We start from the raw sequence: 21,838 nt of genomic DNA, 5'->3' as shown, positions 1-21,838 counted from the left end.
AGCTGGTCCCTGCATATTATATATGTATTTTTATATACAAATCATTAAATACATCCTTGTACATGAAAGAGATAGGCTGCCCCTCTTGAAGCCTGGCACCCTGGTGAGGGGTGATGCCTGCTCCATAGCCAAGGGGAAGTGCAGCAGCACTGAAATCTTCAAGCCATGCTGTGGCACAGCAAAGTGGGGACGCTGTAGCTGATGCTCCTTCCCATACACTGAGCACATTTCTTTGACAGTTTTGCTGTCAGCCACACTAGCCTCTGCAACATTACCACTTAAGGGAAACTTAAGGCAGAAGACACTGAGAAAGAAGACACTGAGACTGGTGACAGGCAGAAGACATCAAGAGAAAGACCTCTAAATCATTGTTCCTTTCCTTTCTCAGTAGAAACCTAGGTCTGGGCTCAATGCCTCAGCTTCTGAATTAAAATAAATCCTTTCATCCAAACAAAACACTTGTTCCAGACTTCGGTTCACATACAGATTAGTGTGGCAGTACCACAACAAAGCTGCAAACACACCTTCTGTTTCAGAAGTCACTTTATTTTATGTCGGGGGCGGGGGTTTGTCTAAGTTATTACAAAGTTAATATGCTGCTGTTTTGAGGCTACTTTTTCCCACATTACATTTGTCATTCCAGTTAACAAAAAACATACATGGCCACTAACATTTCGAGGTCTTTGTTTTAGCCTGAAATCTGAAAACAGGTTGTAAGATTATTTTTTGCAGTCATTTTGGCGAATGTTTCCCGAGGTGTTCCTTTAACTGTGGGATAGTGGACAGCTGTTTTTTGCAACGATGGCACCTGAGGGGCAATTTGAGAAGTTCAGAGACATGATCTTTCACCATCACTTTTCCCTTGCTTCTTACCATCTCTATCACATCTGAAAAAAAAAAAAAAGACACCAGAGGTATTGGACCATGTAGCATCATGAAACTCATGACACTGCAGAATCTCTGCACCCTGCTTCAGATGCACAGCATGTCACCACTGCCTTCTGATTTAAACCAGTCACAAAATTCAGTTGACTTGTACTTAATGCTATTCCCCAATATCTGAAATTACATAAAACCTTTCACTTATTACTACAGAATTCATTACATATTTTTTTGGAAAAAAAGCCCCAAGCCAGAACCCACAAGCAGGATTACATGTAATGAAATACCTTTTCTAATCATTACCTTGAGAGTTTAAGAAGTAGTCTGTAGTAAAAGAGTTCCAGTGCTTTTTGGTTTTCAGGGCCGGAGAATCAAAATCCTGGCTGATTACATGCAAATGTAGCTGACTGAAACAAACAAACATGTTACATAGATAAGAGAGAAGAATAATGCTAATGCTCAAAGTTCTTTTGCAGCAGTTATCAGTTGCAAACATGATTCAGCAGTGTCGGGCTGCCAGCCTTTTGGGTCAGTCTTACCACGTCTGACCCATAGTCCTGTGACAGAAGAAACCCAGTGTGTTCTGGAAGGACTGTCTCATGCCCAGTGTTTCACTTAAACAGTCAAGATCAGTAGTCTGCGTATTCCATTGGCCCCTAACTACAGTCTGTATTCCTCCTAGTTTCCAAAAAGGCAGAGACAGTGGTTTTAATAAACCAAAGGTTTAAACTTCGTAGAGTGCTTGAATGGGACTTGATGAGTGACTCAAAGCTTCATCCAAGAACTGGAGAACAACTTAGAACACTGACTGCAATACCCATAGGCACTTGGATGCTCTAAGATCTGGACTTGCTTACACACAAGACTCAAATCCTAGCTCATACCAGGCAGGACTTGATAGGCTTAAGGGTCACTCTCCGATCCCAGATTGGTGCCCTGGGAGGAGGGATGCCCTGGCACTTGGCCATTGGCAGCACCACCTCTGTGGCTGGGACTGGACCACAGGCGTACCATAGCCCCAGCTGCAGACCTCTGCTAGGCGAACCCAACAGTATTTCCCACCGGACCCAAGACGCCTGTGTGGCCCATCGGCATGTACGCCGCAGTGTGTGCACAGCTGCACTGAAAGGACTTGGACACCAAATTGTTTGTGGCCTTCAGGAGGATTAGCTGTTCTTTAGCAATGCCAGATCACGTTACAGATTTAGCCCCAAATCTGTATAACCAAACAACAGGGTCTCCACCTGATGACTCATCTAGGTCTTACCTCATACTGGGGATAGCATGGTAACCCAGTCTGAACTCCAGACTCTCTCTGGCAGGGCACTGTTGTATCATTTTTTGCCCAACAGCATGCATATGTTCCAGGAGTTCAAGATGGTCTTTGGTGACTGACTTCAGGCTTGAAATGGGGTCCCATGGTAAGACAAGCCAGTGGTAACGTGCTTTGGGATATTTATCCTTGATGACTACAGTCTTTTCATCTTTGTAAACCTTGCAAAACAAATAACTAGATTATTTACTGATTGAAAGTTAAATCTCTTATTCCTATAAGCACTTTATTTAGTGGATTTTGAGATGTTATCCATCTGCATGTCCCATTGCAGTTGCAGAAGTCCCTGTATGTGTTGCTAGTGCAAAATGGGGCTGTCAGGAAAAAAGCCAGGAAAGATTACTAGATGGGGAAAAATATCAAGCAGTAGAGCATTCCACTTCAAGGAGGACTTCTGCTGGAACTAAGCTGGTCCAGGATATGCACCCTCTTCCCTACCATGCACCAGGCAGCTCCGGAGAGATGTTCCAGCATCCCTCTTTACATACTTTAAGGGAAAAGCTTTCAACACCAACCATTGCTACAGGTGGATATGAACTCTCTTGAAAATCACCTGGACTCAGGTACCAGTGAGGTCTGGGAATCTCTACTTCCATCAGGCTACATTCAAGCTTTGCAGTCACTGAAACAAAAACCATGGCACTGTGCTCAATATAAAGCACGTAGGAATGCACTGGACTGCCGCATCCTTGCCAGATTTCTGGAGTGAAACGCAAGTCTCAGAGGTGCTACAAATAGTGTGCTCAGCGTTGCAGACTACCACCAGTGTTACAAAAACATTCAAGTCCGAGCTATTTCAGTTCATGCTACCCAATGTGCTACTTTGTAAGATCACCCACAAAAAGAACAGATTCCTGTCTATCATGCCCTTCTTCCTGTTTTCATTTTGTTTTGCCTTTTGCAACAATTTGATGCAGCTGATGAAGAGAAACAGTAGCAAAGCACGTGGAGCACAGGGACGACAAGTGCCCGGGCAATAAAAATATGTCAGGTTCTGAAGCAGAAACTGTTGTGCTGTGTTTGTGATCTCTTAGCTGTGTGTGTATTGGTTAGAGATGGATGGTGTCTTTGTCATCTTTGCTAATTATTCTCCCATGTTTATATATAGAGCTGATCAGTCTTGCTCTACAGGAAGGAAGATTAAAATTTTATCAGCACACAAATCATAGGACTGATTCTTTCAGCAGCAAGACTAGTTGATGCTGTCATATTTTTATATACATACATTAGTGTCTGCATATGCAACCAGTGGGAATGGGATCATGATCAAGTGTTTTCAGAAGAATAAATATTGCCCTTTATTTAATATTTGATTAAAAAGCAAAGATAGGAGTTCTATTTTTTGTGTGTTTAGTTCAGAACCACAACTAATAAAGCTAACACTAAGTCACAAACAGTTACTTACTAAGTTTGTACTTGCTAAGTTACAAACAGTAACAGAAGTAACTCAACAGTTTTAAAACCAGCTTATCTTTTGGGTCAAGAAAGCACTGTCTTGGTAAGTGCTATATGAAATTCTGCTGAAGGGATCAAGATTAAGCTTCATGTTTAAAAAGTAAGCAAGTATTTCAATAGCTTTATCATTCCCCATGGAGACTCATTTGAAACTGCTGGCATTTCCAGGAGAATGGGCATCCAGTTCTCCTAAAACTCTACACAGTTCAACATTTTAGACTTGAAATTAAAAAAAAAAAAAATCAATCAAGAAATACAGACCTTCTGATTAGTTATCATGGAAATTATTTTCAGCCTGAGGGTGATCATCACCTGAAGGGGCCCAGTGAGGCTGTGGGATCTTCACCCTTGGCGATCATCTCAACTCAAATGGTCAAAGGCTGGGACAATCACACCAAGTGCTAGAGGTCAGACTGGGTGACCTCCACAGGTCTTTACCAACTGAACTTATCCACTGATTTCAAGAACTAAGCATCACAGGTGTCTGTGATACCCGTCCTCCTGAACACATACTATTGCTGAGAAGTACAAAGGGAAAAACACATCTCTAATGTTAAGATGGTCATGTAGCAGTCAGCCAGCCGAAACCCAAGCTAAATAGACCCAAGCTTCAGGCCTTACTCTGCCAGACAGTGCAATATTGATGGAGAGCATTCTCCCTATTTTGGAGTTGAGCTAAAAAGCTTGGTTTTGAGAAGGAGTTGTCTATGTATTTGCCATAACTTTAAAATAAAATGCAAGTAGGTTCTATACATGGATAGGGAAGATTCTCTCAGGGCTTTCTCAGAATACAATAACAAGAAAGCATGTATAAACTGGCAACCACAAAAGACATTGGTCAGATTTCTGTGTCTTGAGTCTGACCTCCCCCAAAGCAGGAAGCAGACAACAAAAAAAGAGCTCTAGGAAAACTGTTACGCAGCCACAGGGAAGTAGGGGGAAGGAGGTGCATCTGGAGCATCTACCAATGTTAAAAGAAACCACCCAGGGAATTCCTGTTAGCACAAAGAAACCGGGTGGAGGAGGAGCCAGGGGTCACATCCTCTCAGATGGCACAGAGGTGCTGCAGTTAAGAGTTTGCTGGAAACCAGGAAACTGCACCATGCTTAGACACAAGGCAGTGCTGACTGCTGGAAAACAGGAACTTCCACTACTTGCTCAGCTTCAAACCACACCCCCATTTTAGTTGGTTTCCCTGAGGAAACAAAGCAACTGCACTGCTCGCCTGTTCTCCCAACAACGTTTTGGAAATCTGTTGGCCAAATCTGACAGTGTAGAGAGCTCGAAGATAATTAAGATAATGACATTCTGCAAAATCAGTATAGTAGAGAGTCCCAAATTAATGCTACTACAGAGAGAGATGCAAGTACAATTCAGCCCTTATGCAATACTCCACTGGTTAATCAGATCATTAAAGTAAACTGGAGGAGGAAGAAAGCAAGCTCATTTAGCTAGGAACCAATGTAAAGTACAAGTGTACAGCTCTCACCTGCATTTTTGGATCTCGCATGGAGCTCTTTAGACCCTGACTCCAGTGTCCCAAATGTTCCTAAAGCAGGGAAGGAAAAAATTATAAGAGAAGTAAGAATCCAATTATATGTTTTAAAGCACTCAGGTAAGTACTTTCATTGGTATACAACAGTAAAATAACATCTTGTTGTGGTTTAATCCCAGCTGGCAACTAAGCACCACAGAACCACTCACTCACTCCCTCCGGGTGGGATGGGGGAGAGCATCAGAAGGGTAAAAGTGAGAAAACTCGTGGGCTGAGATAAAGACAGTTTAATAGGTAAAGCAAAAGCCACGCACAAAAGCAAAGCAAAACAAGGAATTCATTCACTACTGCCCACTAGCAGGCAGGTGTTCAGCCATCTCCAGGAAAGCAGGGCTCTTTCACACCTAACGGTTACTTGGGAAGACAAACACCATCGCTCTGAACATCCCCCTCTTCCTTCTTCTTCCCCCAGCTTTTACTGCTGAGCATGACATCATATGGTCTAGAATATCCCTGTGGTCAGTTTGGGTCAGCTGTCCCGGCTGTGTCCCCTCACAACTTCTTGTGCACCCCCAGCCTACTCGCTGGTGGGGTGGGCTGAGAAGCAGAAAAGGCCTCGACTCTGTATAAGCACTGCTCAGCAGTAATGAAAACATCCCTGTATTGTCAACACTGTTTTAAGCACAAATCCAAAACATAGACCCATACCAGCTACTATGAAGAAAATAATTCTATCCCAGCCAAAAGCAGCACAAAGCTGAATGACAGCTGAATTATATTCTTTCTATAAATGTCAACACACCTGCTCCAACTGCCCCCACAAAGCTACTTTTGAAAACTTTCAACAAGATACTGTTAAGATTCAAAGTTCAGTCTTTCAAATGTTGGAAATTTAACAACAGGGAGCTCTAGATCTGTTTGAATTTAATAATTTGCAGGCACATGTTATGGCACAGTTCTTGATTACTATTGATGACAGATTATTTTACTAAAAGACACTCTGCTTCATGGGTCACAAGAGTCAAAGGAAGTACAAGGATCTCCACTAACTGTCCTATCACATGCTGCTCTGCACAGAATGAAGAAGTGGTTGTGGTGCGTGGCCCTACTCTTAGATATATTTATTTTTTGACACTGTGCAAGGACAGGCTTGTATGGAAAAGAAGAAAGGCATAGGAAGATCAAGCCAACACTATCAGATATCTCTTAATTTGGTTACTGAACGCCTAATAGAAAGTGCCTAGAGTGCACTTTTTTCAAAACAGATAATGTGTTATCTGTTCAGATCACTTTACAGGCATTATCAATGATGATCTTCATCATATTCTTATAAAGGAAAATGTGCAAATATTATTATAGTGCTGACAGAGAAACAGTGTGAATCGTCTTGGCTCCCTGCTCACACCACCACAAATCTGGCCCTAATATAACTAGCCTGAGTTCACAAATGAAGTAAGTGGTCAACCCATCACAACCTGGTTCTGAAATTTTGTCCTGAGGGGTTTCATTTGTGCCTTCTCCTCCAGCAAGTACACTGTTAAGAGTTCCAGATGCACTAAGCAGTCTTTTATTTTGTCCATGTCAGCAGGACTAAAAACTCCCTTTCAAAAGATTTTGGCTGTTAACATTCATTAATGTAAACATGGTTCTACCATAAGCAATGACCAAAGTAGGAGAGGAAAGAAAAAAGGCAATTAAAAAAAAAAACAGATGGTCAAGTTGTTCCATTCTCTGTGCATAAGCTTTTAGATAAGTACTGCTCTATTTGTAACACGGCAGATTTAATCTCAAGAACCAGCACAGTATCCTTGTGCGACCTCTGCTAAAATGAGCTCACGTGGACTGTCCTTCCAGCAGAAACTGCAGCAGGAACCAAAGATTAAATCCTCAGTCACTACAAGCAAGCCCCTTCACACACACACCCCCCACCCAGCTCAGGTTAGAATGGATCCCCAGTAACATTCTCAGGACCTGGGTGATGTCAGGAGCAGAGTCTTTGTCTCAGCACATGTCACCTCACATGCTCTGAATACTCTGAGGTTCTGTGTTCACCTGAGATGCTTCCCCATCAATAGTACCCACAAAAGTAAAAGGCCAAGGCCCTGACGGAGGAGACAACCCCAGGAGAAACAGCACAAGTACTAATACCAATACACTTGCCTTTTTGCTCGAAGTCCCTTCATGTGGACATACACTGGTATCACTTAGCTTGGGATTTGCAGAACTGCCTTGTGTATCCACCACCTCCACCTTCATTCTTTTTTGGGGCACAAGCTCTATATCATCATTCTCGCAGGAGTCCTCACATGGAGTCTTGTTGGTTTGCATTTTCTCTTCTGCTTCTTTAACAGTTTTCCCTGGCTCTTCAGCAAATTGCACTGTATAGGGGTAAAGTTTATTCACAATATGCAGAACTTGGCCTGGCTTCATTTTTACTTCTTCATCCTTGCCAATATTCACAAGATCAACACTAGTTGGGTTGACTCCTATCTTCATTAGGGAGAAAAAGGAAAAAAAATAGCAAATAATGTTGCAACTGGAATCGCCAACTACTGCTCCATTGACCTGGAATATCACTATCCTGGAAAGCAAATGTGTTTTGTATTCACTGCACCTCCTCCCCACACCAACCCACTCTAGAGGATCAGGAAAGTCCAGCACTGGAGACACCTCGCTATGGCCCAGTCTTGCAATCACAGTTGTCAGCACACAATCCTCAGAGGCATGGTGTCACAGGGACCCAACAGTTCTGTAGCTGTGGCAAGACCTATGCTACACTTTGCTCAAAAAAATTAACCACCTATTAAACAGCTGTTATTATTTAACAGCCTTAGTAACAATTATTTCTGAAGAGTAACAGTAGTTTTAACAAATTACTTCAGTCCAACGATCCCCAGAAAGTTTCCTGTTTTGAAATTATTTTACTTTTTCTTTCTTCTCCTTTTTACTACATTTTGTTTTCTGTTTCTACCAAATGCTGTCCCATCAACACATACACCTTCAAATACACAAGCACATTCTTTCAGCTCATTTTGAGAGAGAAAGGAGTTCAGGCTCACAACCACTGGCTCACCAAGCACAGCCCACTGCTAACACCTGCAACACACTCCATCCTGCATAGGCAAGAAAAAAAGACAAATCAGGAAAAAAGTCTCTCTGAGCTCCCAGAAGCACCCACTACACAGGGATCAGCTCCTTGCTCATCTTTTTTTTCTTTCCCAAGCCGAATGTGATAACCCTTCTCCAGCCCTCAGAAGACTGTGTTCAAACATAGTGACACCACTGCCTGTTCCTTCAAGAGAGGCTAAACTTCTCGTCCACCTCAGCTTATGCAAAGTATATAACAGCCTATCTGTATTTTAATGCTTTTATTTTCATTTTGCATCTCACACTTTCACAAAAACAACTCTGTTATTTATTCTGTTCTAGCAGAAAATGAGGACAGCAAGGTCAAATTTTTACCTGCCTCTCTATTGCATCAGTTGACAGCTCTATGCAACTCTAAAATAATTTTCCCCTCAAACCAGTGTTTTAAAGACTGAGAAGTCACCCAAAGTTTAGCTGCTAACTGAAAAGCAATATATTTTCCCCTGTCTCAGGCATAACTGATAACAGAAAGTGGTGTGGGCAACCTACAGGGGCTGCTTGATAGACGGATTTTGCCTGATCATGAGGGTGACCCTAGGGAAATTAAGAGTCTCCGACTTCAGCAAAAAGCTTTCGGTTAATGCTTATGCATGAAACAAGCGTTAGGAAACCAGCTCTTCCCTGTGACTGATAAAACTCTGTCACAGAATGTTTCTTGGCTTTGTCACCATGATAGCTGCCTGCTTCACAAGATGGTACTGTGCCTCTCATCACTTGGTATTCACTGCAATGAAGCACCCGACTGATTCCAGCCAGTATCTCTTCATTCTACAGTTCCACAGTTTCACTCAAGTCCAATACAATTCACGTCCCCCAGGCCAATATGCTATCAAACAACTGAACATTGGAGCCCTGTGCTACACACAAATCCCCTGGGAAGCAACTCTAGAGCAGGCACCGAAAACATGCTAGCACCCAGCACCAGCAAGTATTCCCAGCCCTGAGATTCCAGACAGTATTCAAATCGTGGCTAAGTCTGACTTTTGTGAAAAACTGTCTCACAGATCTTTGCCAGATTTATCAGATTCTGGTGAGGTCCCTGCACTTATTGAGCTCTGGAGGCATTTTTACAGAAGACATTACTCCTCGGTAGGCAGAACACATCAATTGATGTGTTGTCCACACATGCCGATGCTGCGGGTACACATACATGCCCCAGTACCTGAAGTCAGAGAATTTTCCCTTTGTATTATCTCAGGGATACTGGTCCTTGTAAGTCTGAGAGAGTAGACCTATATCCACCCAGTTAGTAACATGAGAATGCCTTCAGTGCTGCCTCACATCCTATCCCTTCCCTGAGGTGACCTGATCTTTGGCTCTGTCAGCCATCAAAATAAAAACCTTCCTCAATTTCCCGGTCCCATTAACACCAGAACCAATTTGACCTTAAATGAAGGGCTGCCTCAGCTTTAGAAGTTTAAGGCTCAGGAGGCAGATCAGCAAGTTTAGGGGGAGAGCTCCAAAATCTCCCAAACATAGTGCCTGGAAGAACAGGCTGAGTCGTCAAGCAGTGTTCCCTGATGCTTCAAGTCTGGCTGTCTGAGACTGAAGCATATCTGGAAGGAATAGTGCAGTCTTTCCATGGAGGTACACAAAATAAAAAAAAATAAAAAAAAAAAAAAGTCAGATCCCTTCCAAAGACCACTCACTGTGCTCACGTTGCTCATAAAACAGCTTCAGGCCCTTCAGACACGGTGATCAGAATCAGCACTTGCAGCACTTGTGGAGTTTTAGTACAACAACTGTCCCAGTAAGTATCAGAAATATTGAAATATTGTACACCCATTTAAAAACATACCTGCTTAACTGTGACATACCCCTTGTTACAGTCTGCTTTTAACTGAACTGGAAAGAAAGAACAAAGTGTAAATACAAAAAGTGTAAATAAAAAGGCCAGAACTCTGCTGAAAACACTGCTGTATTTTAAGATCTGCTACCTTCTGAAGCTGTTCCCTTTGAATGTACGCAAAGAATACTTATGCCCCATCCTTTGTTTCCAGGACCACATGTAAAATGGAACCAACCCATACACTGAGTCACACCCAAGTATTTCACATCATGGATCAGCAAAATTACTTCAGAATAAAGGTAGTCTTCTACATGTTCTTGCTGTTCTCACCAGCCCTCTCTGACAGCAAGGCATGGAGCAGGACTGTGTCCAGAGGGAAGAAAGGTAAGGCTGGGAAAATGTGAAGGGGAGTATTTTACAGATCACAGATATTTTTATCTATTCTCCCAGCCCATCTATAAAATAACAAGTCATACTAAAAATCAGATGGTGGAAGACTAGGGAGATGAAGTGCTACTCACAAAGCAAGAGTGCAGGCAGTGGAACATGACTGCAGGCCTGGTGACCCATGTTACGGTTCAATATCTTAGTTTATGGAGGTGAACTTCCCATGATTTGGTGTCTCCTCTGATTTTTCAGGACCCAGAGATCCCCCCCAAAAAAAAAGCCTGATGGCTTCAAGAATCAGGCAACACTATGGACCATGCAGAGAAAGGAGACCATAAGCCAGTGCGTGCAGAAGCAAGCCGAAGGAAAGCCTGCTTAGATTTCAAGGAAAAACTGCGATCTGCCATTTAGACCCTGCTCAAGGCAGGCTTATAATTTAGGCCAAAACATTGGTCCATTAGCTTCACCGTAAATTAGGCAAACAGAACAATGGTGTTTATTGATAAACATGAGTGCTGTACTTGTATCTCACACAGTTCACAAGTTCGGTTGCTGCCGCATGTAGAAAGCGGGATTTGAGCTAAACCTTACCTTGTTGCCTTGAACACTTCTTATCCGTTATCCCAGTCTCTGGGCCACGCCCAATTACCACTGCTTCCAAGTGTGGCAGTTTCATTCGCTGACTGCATTTCTCTTTCCCCACCAGCCAGCACACACGCATCACTGTGCTATAGAGCAAAACAAACAGTGTGTTACTAACACGCAGCTTCCCAATGGGTCACCTTCCTGTGGAATGGGGTCCAGGAATTCTGCTGCCAGTCCATTCATTAGCTGAGTCACTTCTGCTATACTGGGTTCACGTTTCTGAAATTCAAGGCAAAGCACAGCACTAACACTCACATAATCTAAGAGCAAGTTGCTGTTGAAAGGGCAATCCTATTTTCCTTCCTTCTACATCGCTATACGTCCTCACATCTATGGATCAGACATAGGAAAAATCTGGATCAACAGTTCCGTCTGACAGAAAAGCCTACCCACAAAAAAAGTTATTTGCTTCCCACTGAATCAGAACTGATCTGAGAGATTAACTTACCCACCAAAACAAAGAAAGTGGCAGAAGTCAGGGAGGGCGAGAGAGGGGGGCAGCTTCATCCAGCAACGGTCTGCAGATGGACCCTCAAGCTGACACCAATTTGACCCTGGACAGCAAAGATCCCGCACCCTCGCCTCTGCCTGGTGCTGGCCGCTAGGCGCTCCTCCTCCCAGCTCTGTGGCGAGCTTATCCCGGTGGAAACCCGGAAACCTTCCACCCCCAGTGCAATGCCAGCACTGCCGCGCGCAAAACAAAAACGCGCGACGCGCCGTTCGGACCCCCAGCTGCACGCCCCGGCCGGCCTGCTGCTCGGGACGGGCCCCCTCCACCGCTCGCTACACACCCCGCCTCGGGGCCCCGATGCCCTGCCACCCGGGGAGGCGGCGGGGCGGGGGGGGGGGGGGGCGGCCGGCCGGCACACGGCAACGACCGCCAGCACCGCACAGCCGATGCAGACGCGAGGGAGCCCCCGCGGCGGCCCCAGCCCCGCCGGACCCCGCCTGTCGCCGCCGCACGACGCTGGTTACCGGGCCGCCGGGCCGCCGGCCCGGAGGGGAGCCAGGCCCCGTCCCCATGGCAACGCCGGGCCCCACTCTCACCGCGCGCGCGGGCTGCCCGCGCCGCGGCCGGCCCAGCCAATCGGCTTCTGCAGCGCCGCCCCCGCGTGACCAGAGGGCAGGGGCGGCCCGGCGTTGCCGGGCGGGAGACGGAGACGGGAGACTGGGGCGGGGCGGCGAGCCGAGCCAGGCAGCCGACAGGCCTGCGCCGTGGCGCCGGACCGGCGCGGGCGGGGGTGCGGAGCGGGACCGGAAAGACGGCGGACGGGGTGCCGCTGCGTACCCGTCGGTAGGCCGGTGCTTCCCGCGAGGAACGGCCCCGCAGCGGCAGCGCTGGAGGTGCCGAGCGTGGGGCCTGCCCGCTACACACGCGTAAGGCCAGGCAGCGGCGGCGGATGCTGCTCCCCGCCGGGCAAGCGGCGCGACCGGAGGCGCCGCTCGCCCCCCCTGCTCCCCGCCGAGCGCCTGAGCCCGCCGCGCGGGGCGGGGCGGGAGCCGGTGCCCGCCCGGAGCATGCGCAGTGCCGTGCGCCGCCGGTGCACGCCGGGAGTGGCGGCGGCGGGCGAGCTGGGCCGCCGAGGGGCGGCGGTGATTGGCCAGCCGCCTTCCTCCTCCCACCCCCATTGGCCGCCCGCCCTCCAGAGACGGGCGGCTGGCGGGGCGGGACTTCCGGGGGCGGTGCGGTGCCGGCTTAAAAGCGCCCGGATCTGGGACCGGCTCCGAACTTTCCAGAAAAGTCGGGGTCGGCGCTGGGTGAGGAGCCTCCGCGGGGTGCGGGACCGCCCGCGGCTCAGGGGCTGTCCTCCGCCATGGTGAAGGAGACTACCTACTACGATGTGCTGGGCGTGAAGCCCAACGCCTCCGCCGAGGAGCTGAAGAAGGCTTACCGAAAACTAGCGCTCAAGTACCACCCTGACAAGAACCCCAATGAGGGCGAGAAGGTCGGCGGCGGGACGGGACGGGACGGGGCGGCGGGGCCGGCTGCCCCGGAGGGTACTGGCACGGAGGGCGAGGGGACGGACGGGCTGGGAAGGGCTTGGCGGGAGCGGGAGGGTGGCCGGGGGCGGGGGGGGGCCGGCCGGGGTTTCAAGGCTCGGGTGTCTGAGGCACGATGTACGTCTCCCGCAGTTTAAGCAGATTTCCCAAGCTTACGAAGTACTGTCAGACCCGAAGAAGAGGGACCTGTATGACAAAGGAGGCGAGCAGGCCATCAAGGAGGGTGGCTCCGGTGGTGGCTTCGGGTCACCCATGGACATCTTCGATATGTTCTTTGGCGGCGGTGGGAGGATGCAGAGAGAGAGACGAGGTAACGTGCCGTCTTCCGACACTTTCCCAGACTTTACAGCGTGATCGGTGGGGTAGGCAGAGTCACCGTCTCTGAGGAGAACGCCGTAGGTGTAAGACTTTAAATAGCGTTGAAGTGAAGTTACAGGCTTGATCTCAAAAACGGAAATAACCACTGTCCCGAGCCCATAACACCTGAAACGAGCAGGGGAGAGCATTCGGTTCATACGGTGGTAGTTTGATCTCTTGTGCATTGTCTCATGTTAATAGCTAACCAGATTTCGGGTTTGGAAAGCTTTTAGCTGAGCGTAAGCCCAGCTGCCCTCAGGCTGAATAGGAAACGGAATGGTAACATATCTTAAAATTATTTTTTTCACTAAGCTACTGTAAGTTTAGTGTCTCAATTTGAACTAGGTCTTTAACTGCAAGTAACTATATCTAAATAAGGTAGCTAAATCAAATTCAGTCTGTGAAACCTTTTTGTTCGCTGTGCTGTTCAGTGGAATTGAGTTGAAGCTGCAGTAAAATGCTGCTCAGAGATTAAAGTCCAGATTAATCACACTGGGAAAGACTCTAGTGTTAATTAAACTGGTTAAGAGTAGTCCTGACCCCATCACTTCTTAGGGTAGATCTAGTGACAAAGGGAAGAAAAAAGGGTTTGTATCAAAATGTTTCAGTGTTGTATCAGAATGTTCCTAGTAAGCCAGAACTTGGTATCCTTCACAAAATTAAGCCTGCAGTAGCTAAAGTTCTAATTAATTCCTGAGTGAAAAAATTTAATGACTCAATTCGGTTTCCAGAAAGTCCCCTGGTGAGAGGAAGAAAGTACTTGGCTGACTCTAGACAGTTTCTCCTGCTTCCTTGTAGGAGACATGTTCAGTCACTTCGTTAAAACTGAAGTCTTGCATTATAAAACTTAAATGTCTAAGGTTCTACCTATTTTGTTTCTGTTATTGTTTGTGCTTTCACAGAAGAGTCTCTGACTTACTCTAACGGAGGAACGTTACTGACAAAGCCATTAGCGTTGTTACCTAATTTGACATCAGATAGGAAGGGTCTATTGACTAATACCAGCACAACAAGATAAAGCTATACTAAAACAGGATGTTAAAGCTCATAGACTTGGTTTGTCATGACTTGAGCATAGTGACATGGGAAGCTTACTGTTACTTGGAGACCAGGCTTTCAAACTTGAGTAAATATCCGTTTTCTTTTATAGGCAAAAATGTGGTCCATCAGTTGTCAGTAAGTTTAGAAGATATGTACAATGGTGCAACGAGGAAACTTGCACTGCAGAAGAATGTTATCTGTGACAAATGTGAAGGTAACTGCAAAACTGAAACTAAACACAAGTTACTTGTAAAGGTTTTGTGTTTTTTTCTAGTAGCGCATAACTATCCGTCTCCGATTTTCATTCTCCTCAGGTCGTGGTGGTAAGAAGGGTGCAGTAGAATGCTGTCCTAATTGCAGAGGAACAGGCATGCAGATCAGAATTCACCAGATTGGGCCAGGAATGGTGCAACAAATCCAGTCTGTGTGTATGGAGTGTCAGGGGCACGGGGAGCGTATTAGCCCCAAGGACCGGTGTAAGAGCTGCACTGGCAGAAAAATTGTTAGAGAGAAGAAGATACTAGAAGTTCACATTGACAAAGGTGAGGTATCTTACTAAGATGAAGTATTGAACTTCGATGTACTGACTGACTTCGCAGCACTAAATCAGATTTAGCAAATGCATGGTGTTGATTTGGTGAGTAACACTGCTGAATACATGTACAGTAAAATTGCCTGTTGCTGCCTGTAAAAACTAGGAGACTTGTTTTTAGGGAAGGTTTATTACTTCTGTGTTCACATCTAATACCTGTGCACATAACTAAATGAATTCTGAAAACTGCACTATTGTAAGTGGTGAATTACTTTTGAGCAGCCTCATAAGCATGAATCTTGATCAGGTAGCTGGACCAATTAAAATAAAACTAATCACTTGTTGACTTAGCTTGCCTAATGAGTTTTCCCTGCCTATAGGAAACCTTGCAGACCCCGATCACTTCTACTGTGTTTCAGTGTGAAGGGGAACCAGGTCTGCTATAGTAATAGGGTGCAGAGACAGTGCTAAGCCTTTCATGCTTAGAACCCTGTTTGCTATGCAACCCTGACAGTGCTGCTCACTGCAGGTACTCTTTGCCTGGCAAAATGCAACTCGATATGCAAACCCTCGCAGTGATGGGAGAATGCAAGTGTTGAGTGACAAATGCATCTCTGTTGAGGAGGCTGCTCAAAAGGTGGTGGGAGAAGTCTCTGGAGTAGTGCACCTTGTAAGATAGTGCCAGCTGACAAGCACATGGCTTCTACAGACTTGTGCCTCACTATTGCTTGCAACTGTTGTATGTGTAAGCACACCTTATGCAGTGCCTCAGTTTGTTTGTAACAGGGAATATCCTACAGTAACATTAAATATGAGGGCTAGTATGGATATATTACTGACATTTTAAACAGGGAAATTGCTGAGAAGAGTTTCTTTTCCCTTCCATATAGAAAAATAGACTGTGAGCTAGCATGAGGCAGCTAGAATTTATGGCAGAGAGACTTATGTGGGGGTGAATGGGTTTCTTACGTGATGGTTACAGTCCTAGGGGGAGTGCTTCTTGCACTCAGCAGGCACTGAGATCATGTTTCATAAGTAGCTCTGCCACATATATTTCTAAATCTGAAGAAGCAGATTGGTCACTTGTTCTCAAAATGTATTTTGTATGCAGTGTTTCTGTTTCCTTTTTAGTACTTGTGTGTATAACGAAAGCTGTTTTAATGATGTTTCCCTTAACAACTTTTTCTTGGCAGGTGGCTATTTTGCATTACAATTAAGCTTAATGATCTTGAGACATAGTTCAGGTTGGCACCACTAAAATCTGTTGGACATGTGAGTGGATTAAAAAAAATTATGAATACTTCAAGGGAGGGTCCTGATGTTCTAATTTAAAGATACAGAGATCTCCTGGTACCAGCTTGTGCCTATAAAAATATTTCTTATTGCTGCCTTTCACTTAAAAAATATGAAAAATGTTTGTTTGTTTTCTGCAATAGGAATGAAGGATGGTCAGAAAATAACATTCCATGGTGAAGGGGACCAAGAGCCAGGACTAGAGCCAGGGGACATTATTATTGTCTTGGATCAAAAAGACCACTCTGTATTTACAAGGTAAAAAGTCTGAAAGTCCTTTGTGTTAACTCATGAGATGCTTGTCCACATGCTTCCTTGGTTACTACTCACCTTTTATCTACTGGAAATATCAGTAGATAGGATCATGTGGCTAGAGCTCGCCTGTGAGTTTGCGTGGCCAAAGGAGTACTGAGGTGTGCAGGAATCCTGGTACAACTAGTCACAGCCACTCGTGTTCTAATAGCACGAGATACTCTTATGTGAGCTTTGGCAGTAGAAGAGGATGGCAGGCAAACAAAACCAGTTACAGTTATTAAGAGTTTACAAACCTTGAATTTTAAGAACTTAAAATAATTCGGATTTTGTTCAATAGATGTGAACATTTGTGAGTATTTCCTTGCTCTTTCTAGGATAGCATCCCATCACTTACCTCAAAATTACCATTTAGTTTAGTGTAGGCAGCTGTTCATTGCCACTTGGCTTCAGGGTACAGAAAACTTCCAGTGTGTTCACTTTTGCTCAGGGATTTTATTTATGACAAACTACTGAATATAACATGCACCCTTCTGACCAAAGGTGGTTTCCCACACTTCATTTCCTGCCTGAGTGCACTAGGCAGGGTAATCAGTCCTGTCCTTTCTTGCGAAAGCAAAAGTGACTCAAGTAGCATTGACCATATCTCAAGTACTGCATGTTACTGGACAGTACTGCTTGGTGTTTCAAGTTAATGTTTATGGAATGAGTCTGTCCAGTACGTTTTGGTCTGATTAAAAGCAACACTGGTCATCTTGCAGAAATGTGTTGCACTTCATGTCTCACTGCTTCTCTTCATTGATTCCCTTGTTACTGGTCTGGATTTAGAGAAAGCATTTGTCTCAACACCAGCCACTGACACTGTACTTGTAAATAGGAATGTGAGTCAAAGGTTCTTGGGAAACCTGCAGCTGGTCTGCCTGACTGTCCTATATGGTGCTCAGCTCTGGAAATTGGTGCCAGAACTCTGTGCTGAAGAACACTGAGCTCACAGGCTAAGAATCAGTTCTGTTCGCTTTGGATAAGCTTACTCAGCTGATTTTTCTTAACTTCCAGTGAAACCAGATACTGAACCAGCTGTGCCAAAGGGACAGTTGGAGCCAGACTGTTTGTGTGGTTACCTGGGACTTGAAGTCACAGCTCTGATGGCTTGTTTTTGTCCGGCTTTCTGCCCACTGCCTTCAGTTCTAATGTCCTTAGATAAGCCTTTATGTTACTGGTCTTGTGGGATTATGCTGAGGCCATGCTGCTCTGGGACAAGTGGAATGTTCCCCCTCTCCCGCAGTCTAAAATTAACTTTTCAGGCAAGTCTTTTCTCGGAGACCTTTAAAACAGGGTGAGTGAAATAACTAATTTCTTTGAATAGGCTGGAGGATTTTGTAGCCCTTGAACATGCAGTACACGCAGACATCACTAACACTGCCGTAGTGAAGTCAGAATAGGCAATTAAAACAATTACATTATCTCTTCCAGATACTTCTTAGTGCTTTCTAGAAGGTACTTTCATCATAACCCAGAGTGGCCATCACCTGTACAAACTTCCCTAATACCAGATCTTCAGAAAGCAAGTGTAACAATAATGTGAAGCTAGCTGATGCACTTAAAGTATTAATCTACATAAAGGAAGGGATTAATTGTCCCAGCTGCAATGTTTAGGAGGCTGAGAGACAACTTTTTTCCTAGAATTGGGAAGGAGCTGTGAAGTGAAACTGGATGCAAGTAAGCCTTGCTATTATTTATTTATTTTCAATAAACACTTCTACACTTTGGATAGCTAGACTTGATCAGTAGTGGCTCTCAGTGTAGGTATCATTCCTGTAATTGCTGGCTTGAGGTGCTGCATCAATTTTCAGTACTCTTTATTTAATTGCCTAGGCTTCTGTTGTCTTTGCCAAGTTAAATACTGAAGTTGGGTATGATCCTTTTACTGTTTCTCCCTCTCTGTGACTGTTTTTGATTGCTTCTGCCTTAGACGAGATGAAGACCTTCTTATGTCTATGGATATTCAACTGGTTGAAGCGCTATGTGGCTTTCAAAAGCCTATCACAACGCTGGATAATAGAACTATTATTATTACCTCCCATCCTGGTAAGTGTTGGTTTGCTTTCTGCTAGAAGTCCAAGCATACAGTGAATGTAAGCTGGAAATTTAAAGGAACAGAAACATCCCATCTTGATGTACAAGAGATGTGTGCTGGTATCAAGCTTTTCTTCCCAGTCTCTGCAGTACAAATCTTTAAACAAAAAAGGATTTTTGGATAGCAGTCAGCAGTAACTTTCTCTTTGCGTGATATAATAACACACCTTACCTCATGGACACACTTGTATCCTGAGGATGCCTTATGAGAATTGAAGGCCATAGGTCTCTGAAAAACCACATTTTCAGCTTTGGAAAGCAGCACTTAATAAATTTGTAAGTATGCTTCCTTTGGGAAGCATAACAAGGTTACAAGAATGTAATGTAGATGCCAGCCTGCTTTCCTACTCAGAAGTTACCAGGCAGCAAGTCCCTATTAGACTACTACATATTGCTGTAGCTGTCTACCCACAATGTAGGTTACATGAACATTGAAGGGTGTTAAAACTAAAGCTGCTTCTGTTGCCTGGATGGTTCCCTTCCTTTTTTTGGGTGTCTGTTTTGCAGGGTTTTTTTTGTGGGTTTTTTTGTTTTTTTAGGCCAGGTTGTCAAGCATGGGGCTGTTAAGTGCGTGTTGAATGAAGGTATGCCGATTTATCGCAGACCATATGAAAAAGGAAGGCTGATCGTAGAATTCAGGGTAAGTGGATCAACTTACTTCCATGGTGCAGTTCAGCACTGAATATTCATCCAAGATTTAACCTCTAAGCATTACCTAATCAAGAAGAGATACCAACTGTCAGATGTCCTGGTTTGGTATTTGTTTTTGACAATGGTAAGAATGTGTAATCCATCAAACAGAATTACAGTTCAGAACACAGAGAAAGCTTTGGAACACTCTGAGCCAAAAGTACTTCAAGTACCAGAAGAATTTTTTCAGATACCTTGTGAATTTCCATTTGCTTGGCACATTCTTTAGTTTCTATCATCCTGTAGGGAGGATGAATTGGTAACTTCCCTGTGCTGGAGCAAAAAAGTAGGCTAGAAAATGCTGATTTCTTCTCTAGAGAGAAGGTAATGGTGGGAGCTATGGCAAGGAGGCTCTGTCTGGTATGGTTTTAGAGGAGATTCAACTATATCTCTAATGTTGATATATCCTGTACTTTGCTTCTAGGGTGATTGCAGAGGGCAGCCAGAGGCAGAAGAAATGTTGAATAAGATTTGGTTAAGTTGCCAGTTAGAAGCTAACTTCTTGCAGGCATTAAAAAATAGCCTTGTGACTTAGATTTTATTTCTTTATTTATTTTAAGCACTGGGTTTAAGTCATCTGTGATGATAAAGCTGACTTTGGCAGGTATTTGACCTGTAGTGGGATGGAAAAAGACCAGTTCAGGCAGCCTTGAGTAACCCCAGTTCTTGATGATTTCAGGTGAACTTTCCAGAGAGTGGCTTCCTCTCTTCAGACAAGCTGTCTTTACTTGAAAAACTGCTACCTACAAGGCAGGAAATAGAAGAAACTGAGGAAATGGAACAAGTGGATTTAGTGGACTTTGATCCATCTCAAAAAAGAAAACACCACTATAATGGAGAAGTTTATGAAGATGATGAGCATCACCCTAGAGGTGGTGTTCAGTGTCAGACATCATAAATGGGCCAGTGAATAACTTGTGATGCTTGTTTTGTATGCATTAGTGGATGAGTGAAGGACTGCAAGCAGTTCACCCTCACTTCCCGCTATTTGTTGTTCTATCCAGCCATAGTTGTTTCTAAAAGCATAAAGAAATAAACTAATTAAACTGACTTTGCAATTTGTGTAAAGCTCCAGGATGCAAGCTCAAATGAAGTTGATTGCACTTCACCCCTGCCTCTTGGTCAAGAAATCTCCCTTACCTGCTTGTCTTTTACCCCAAGCCTTGTAATTCCTGTATGTGTGCAGTTGCCCAGGCTTAAAATAAGATTCTGTGGTGGTCTTTTTAGGAATTCTAGATCTTATACTCTGTTAATAAAGTATGCACAAGTACTTATAATTCATGCTAAGATATAGTTAAGTTTTGTACCAATTAAGATAACATGTTAATGTTTTGGGCTTGTACTGGTGTTTGTTAAATACAGACTGGCTCTAATGCAACCACATAATAGGTGAAGCTGACAAGGATATGGTTAATCTTCACAGGCTTATTAAAGTTATGTGATCCATAAGCTCTCTGAAGCTACTGTGCTTAAGGTCAAGTAGTCCCTTTCTCTGTCAGCTTTGTTCCTGACCCTGGAGCTAAATGTGAAGCTTGCTGTGGTTCATTGCTGAGTACTGTTTGGCTGTTGTCCTGCACCATACTGCATATAGAGCCACTGGTTGCTTGGCTGCTGCAGGAGCTTCCTTTGCTACCACGCACGAGTAAAAACCTCCGGGCTTTATCAGCACGCATGCGGTTTGGAATCTGTCAGCCTGCTGGCATGTGAAGCCTGACTTCCACCTTGGTTACTGAAATCGGATACCCCTCAGTGGTGTGTCATGGAAAGTAGTACCAGCCCTGTTAGTGGGCGTATGTGAACCTGCAGAGGAGAGAAACTTATTGTCAGTGAATACAACCAACTGATGCATCTAGGATGTTCTGAAAATTAATGTTTTGTGTGCATTATTTTAAGCTGACTCTTGAAAATGCTGTATGAATGTTCTAATTATTGTAGATGAAGCATTTCCAATATAATTACAAAATTGTTCATTGCCTCTTTTCTTAGACCAGATGTTGGTTTAAAGACACCACCCCCTTCTTTTTAGACAGCTATTCACAGAAAAATCTTAGCAAAAAAACTTCTTTCAGAAAATATGCTGAGAAGACAGGTCCAGATTTAACCTCTAGTGCAGTAGTTTAGTCTTGTTCTACCATCTGGCTTGGGACAGAGCTTACGCTTTTCTTACTGCTTTGACGCTAAAGTGTCATGACGAGAACTTGGTTTTTCTTCCTGGAAATAGCTGCTACATGACAGTGTGCGTGTTGTAACTTGAGTATCTGGAAACTGTTAGTCTTAGAAAACATCTCTAGCTCTTGTAAAATGTTACGGGTTTCATTTTATAAAGACAGCTGGTAGCATGGGTTTTGTACCTCACATGTAGTAGTTCTCCTTGAGGTACTTGCAGAATTGCAATCCCCTGCA

At 44.5% G+C, this 21,838-nt stretch overlaps 2 protein-coding genes across 5 annotated transcripts; one reads left to right on the top strand and one right to left on the bottom strand.

The window, feature by feature from the left end:
- Positions 1-525: 525 nt before the first annotated feature.
- APTX (aprataxin) lies at positions 526-12,899 on the bottom strand. Of its 4 annotated transcripts, none has more exons than XM_075021847.1 (8): positions 12,422-12,894; positions 11,080-11,216; positions 10,111-10,157; positions 7,326-7,655; positions 5,160-5,219; positions 2,150-2,376; positions 1,186-1,289; positions 526-887 (listed from the first exon to the last, which is right to left on the bottom strand). In XM_075021847.1, the coding sequence occupies exons 1-8, from the start codon at positions 12,760-12,762 to the stop codon at positions 733-735; spliced, it is 1,401 nt and encodes a 466-aa protein (XP_074877948.1). In that variant the 5' UTR covers positions 12,763-12,894; the 3' UTR covers positions 526-732. The 4 variants fall into 4 exon arrangements, with proteins under 4 accessions (XP_074877948.1, XP_074877950.1, XP_074877951.1 ...); XM_075021849.1 differs by lacking the exon at positions 12,422-12,894 and adding an exon at positions 11,582-12,130; XM_075021850.1 differs by lacking the exon at positions 12,422-12,894 and adding an exon at positions 11,586-12,127.
- On the top strand, positions 12,804-21,402 carry DNAJA1 (DnaJ heat shock protein family (Hsp40) member A1). The gene is made up of 8 exons (XM_075021851.1): positions 12,804-13,079; positions 13,267-13,444; positions 14,642-14,746; positions 14,847-15,074; positions 16,501-16,615; positions 18,582-18,697; positions 19,285-19,385; positions 20,115-21,402. Exons 1-8 carry the CDS (start codon positions 12,948-12,950, stop codon positions 20,331-20,333), a joined length of 1,194 nt encoding a protein of 397 aa, XP_074877952.1. The 5' UTR covers positions 12,804-12,947; the 3' UTR covers positions 20,334-21,402.
- Positions 21,403-21,838: the final 436 nt, after the last annotated feature.

This window comes from Buteo buteo, chromosome Z (assembly GCF_964188355.1).
Source record: "Buteo buteo chromosome Z, bButBut1.hap1.1, whole genome shotgun sequence".
Taxonomy (NCBI): Eukaryota; Metazoa; Chordata; class Aves; order Accipitriformes; family Accipitridae; genus Buteo; species Buteo buteo.
This window is presented reverse-complemented; position numbering and strand designations above follow the sequence as displayed.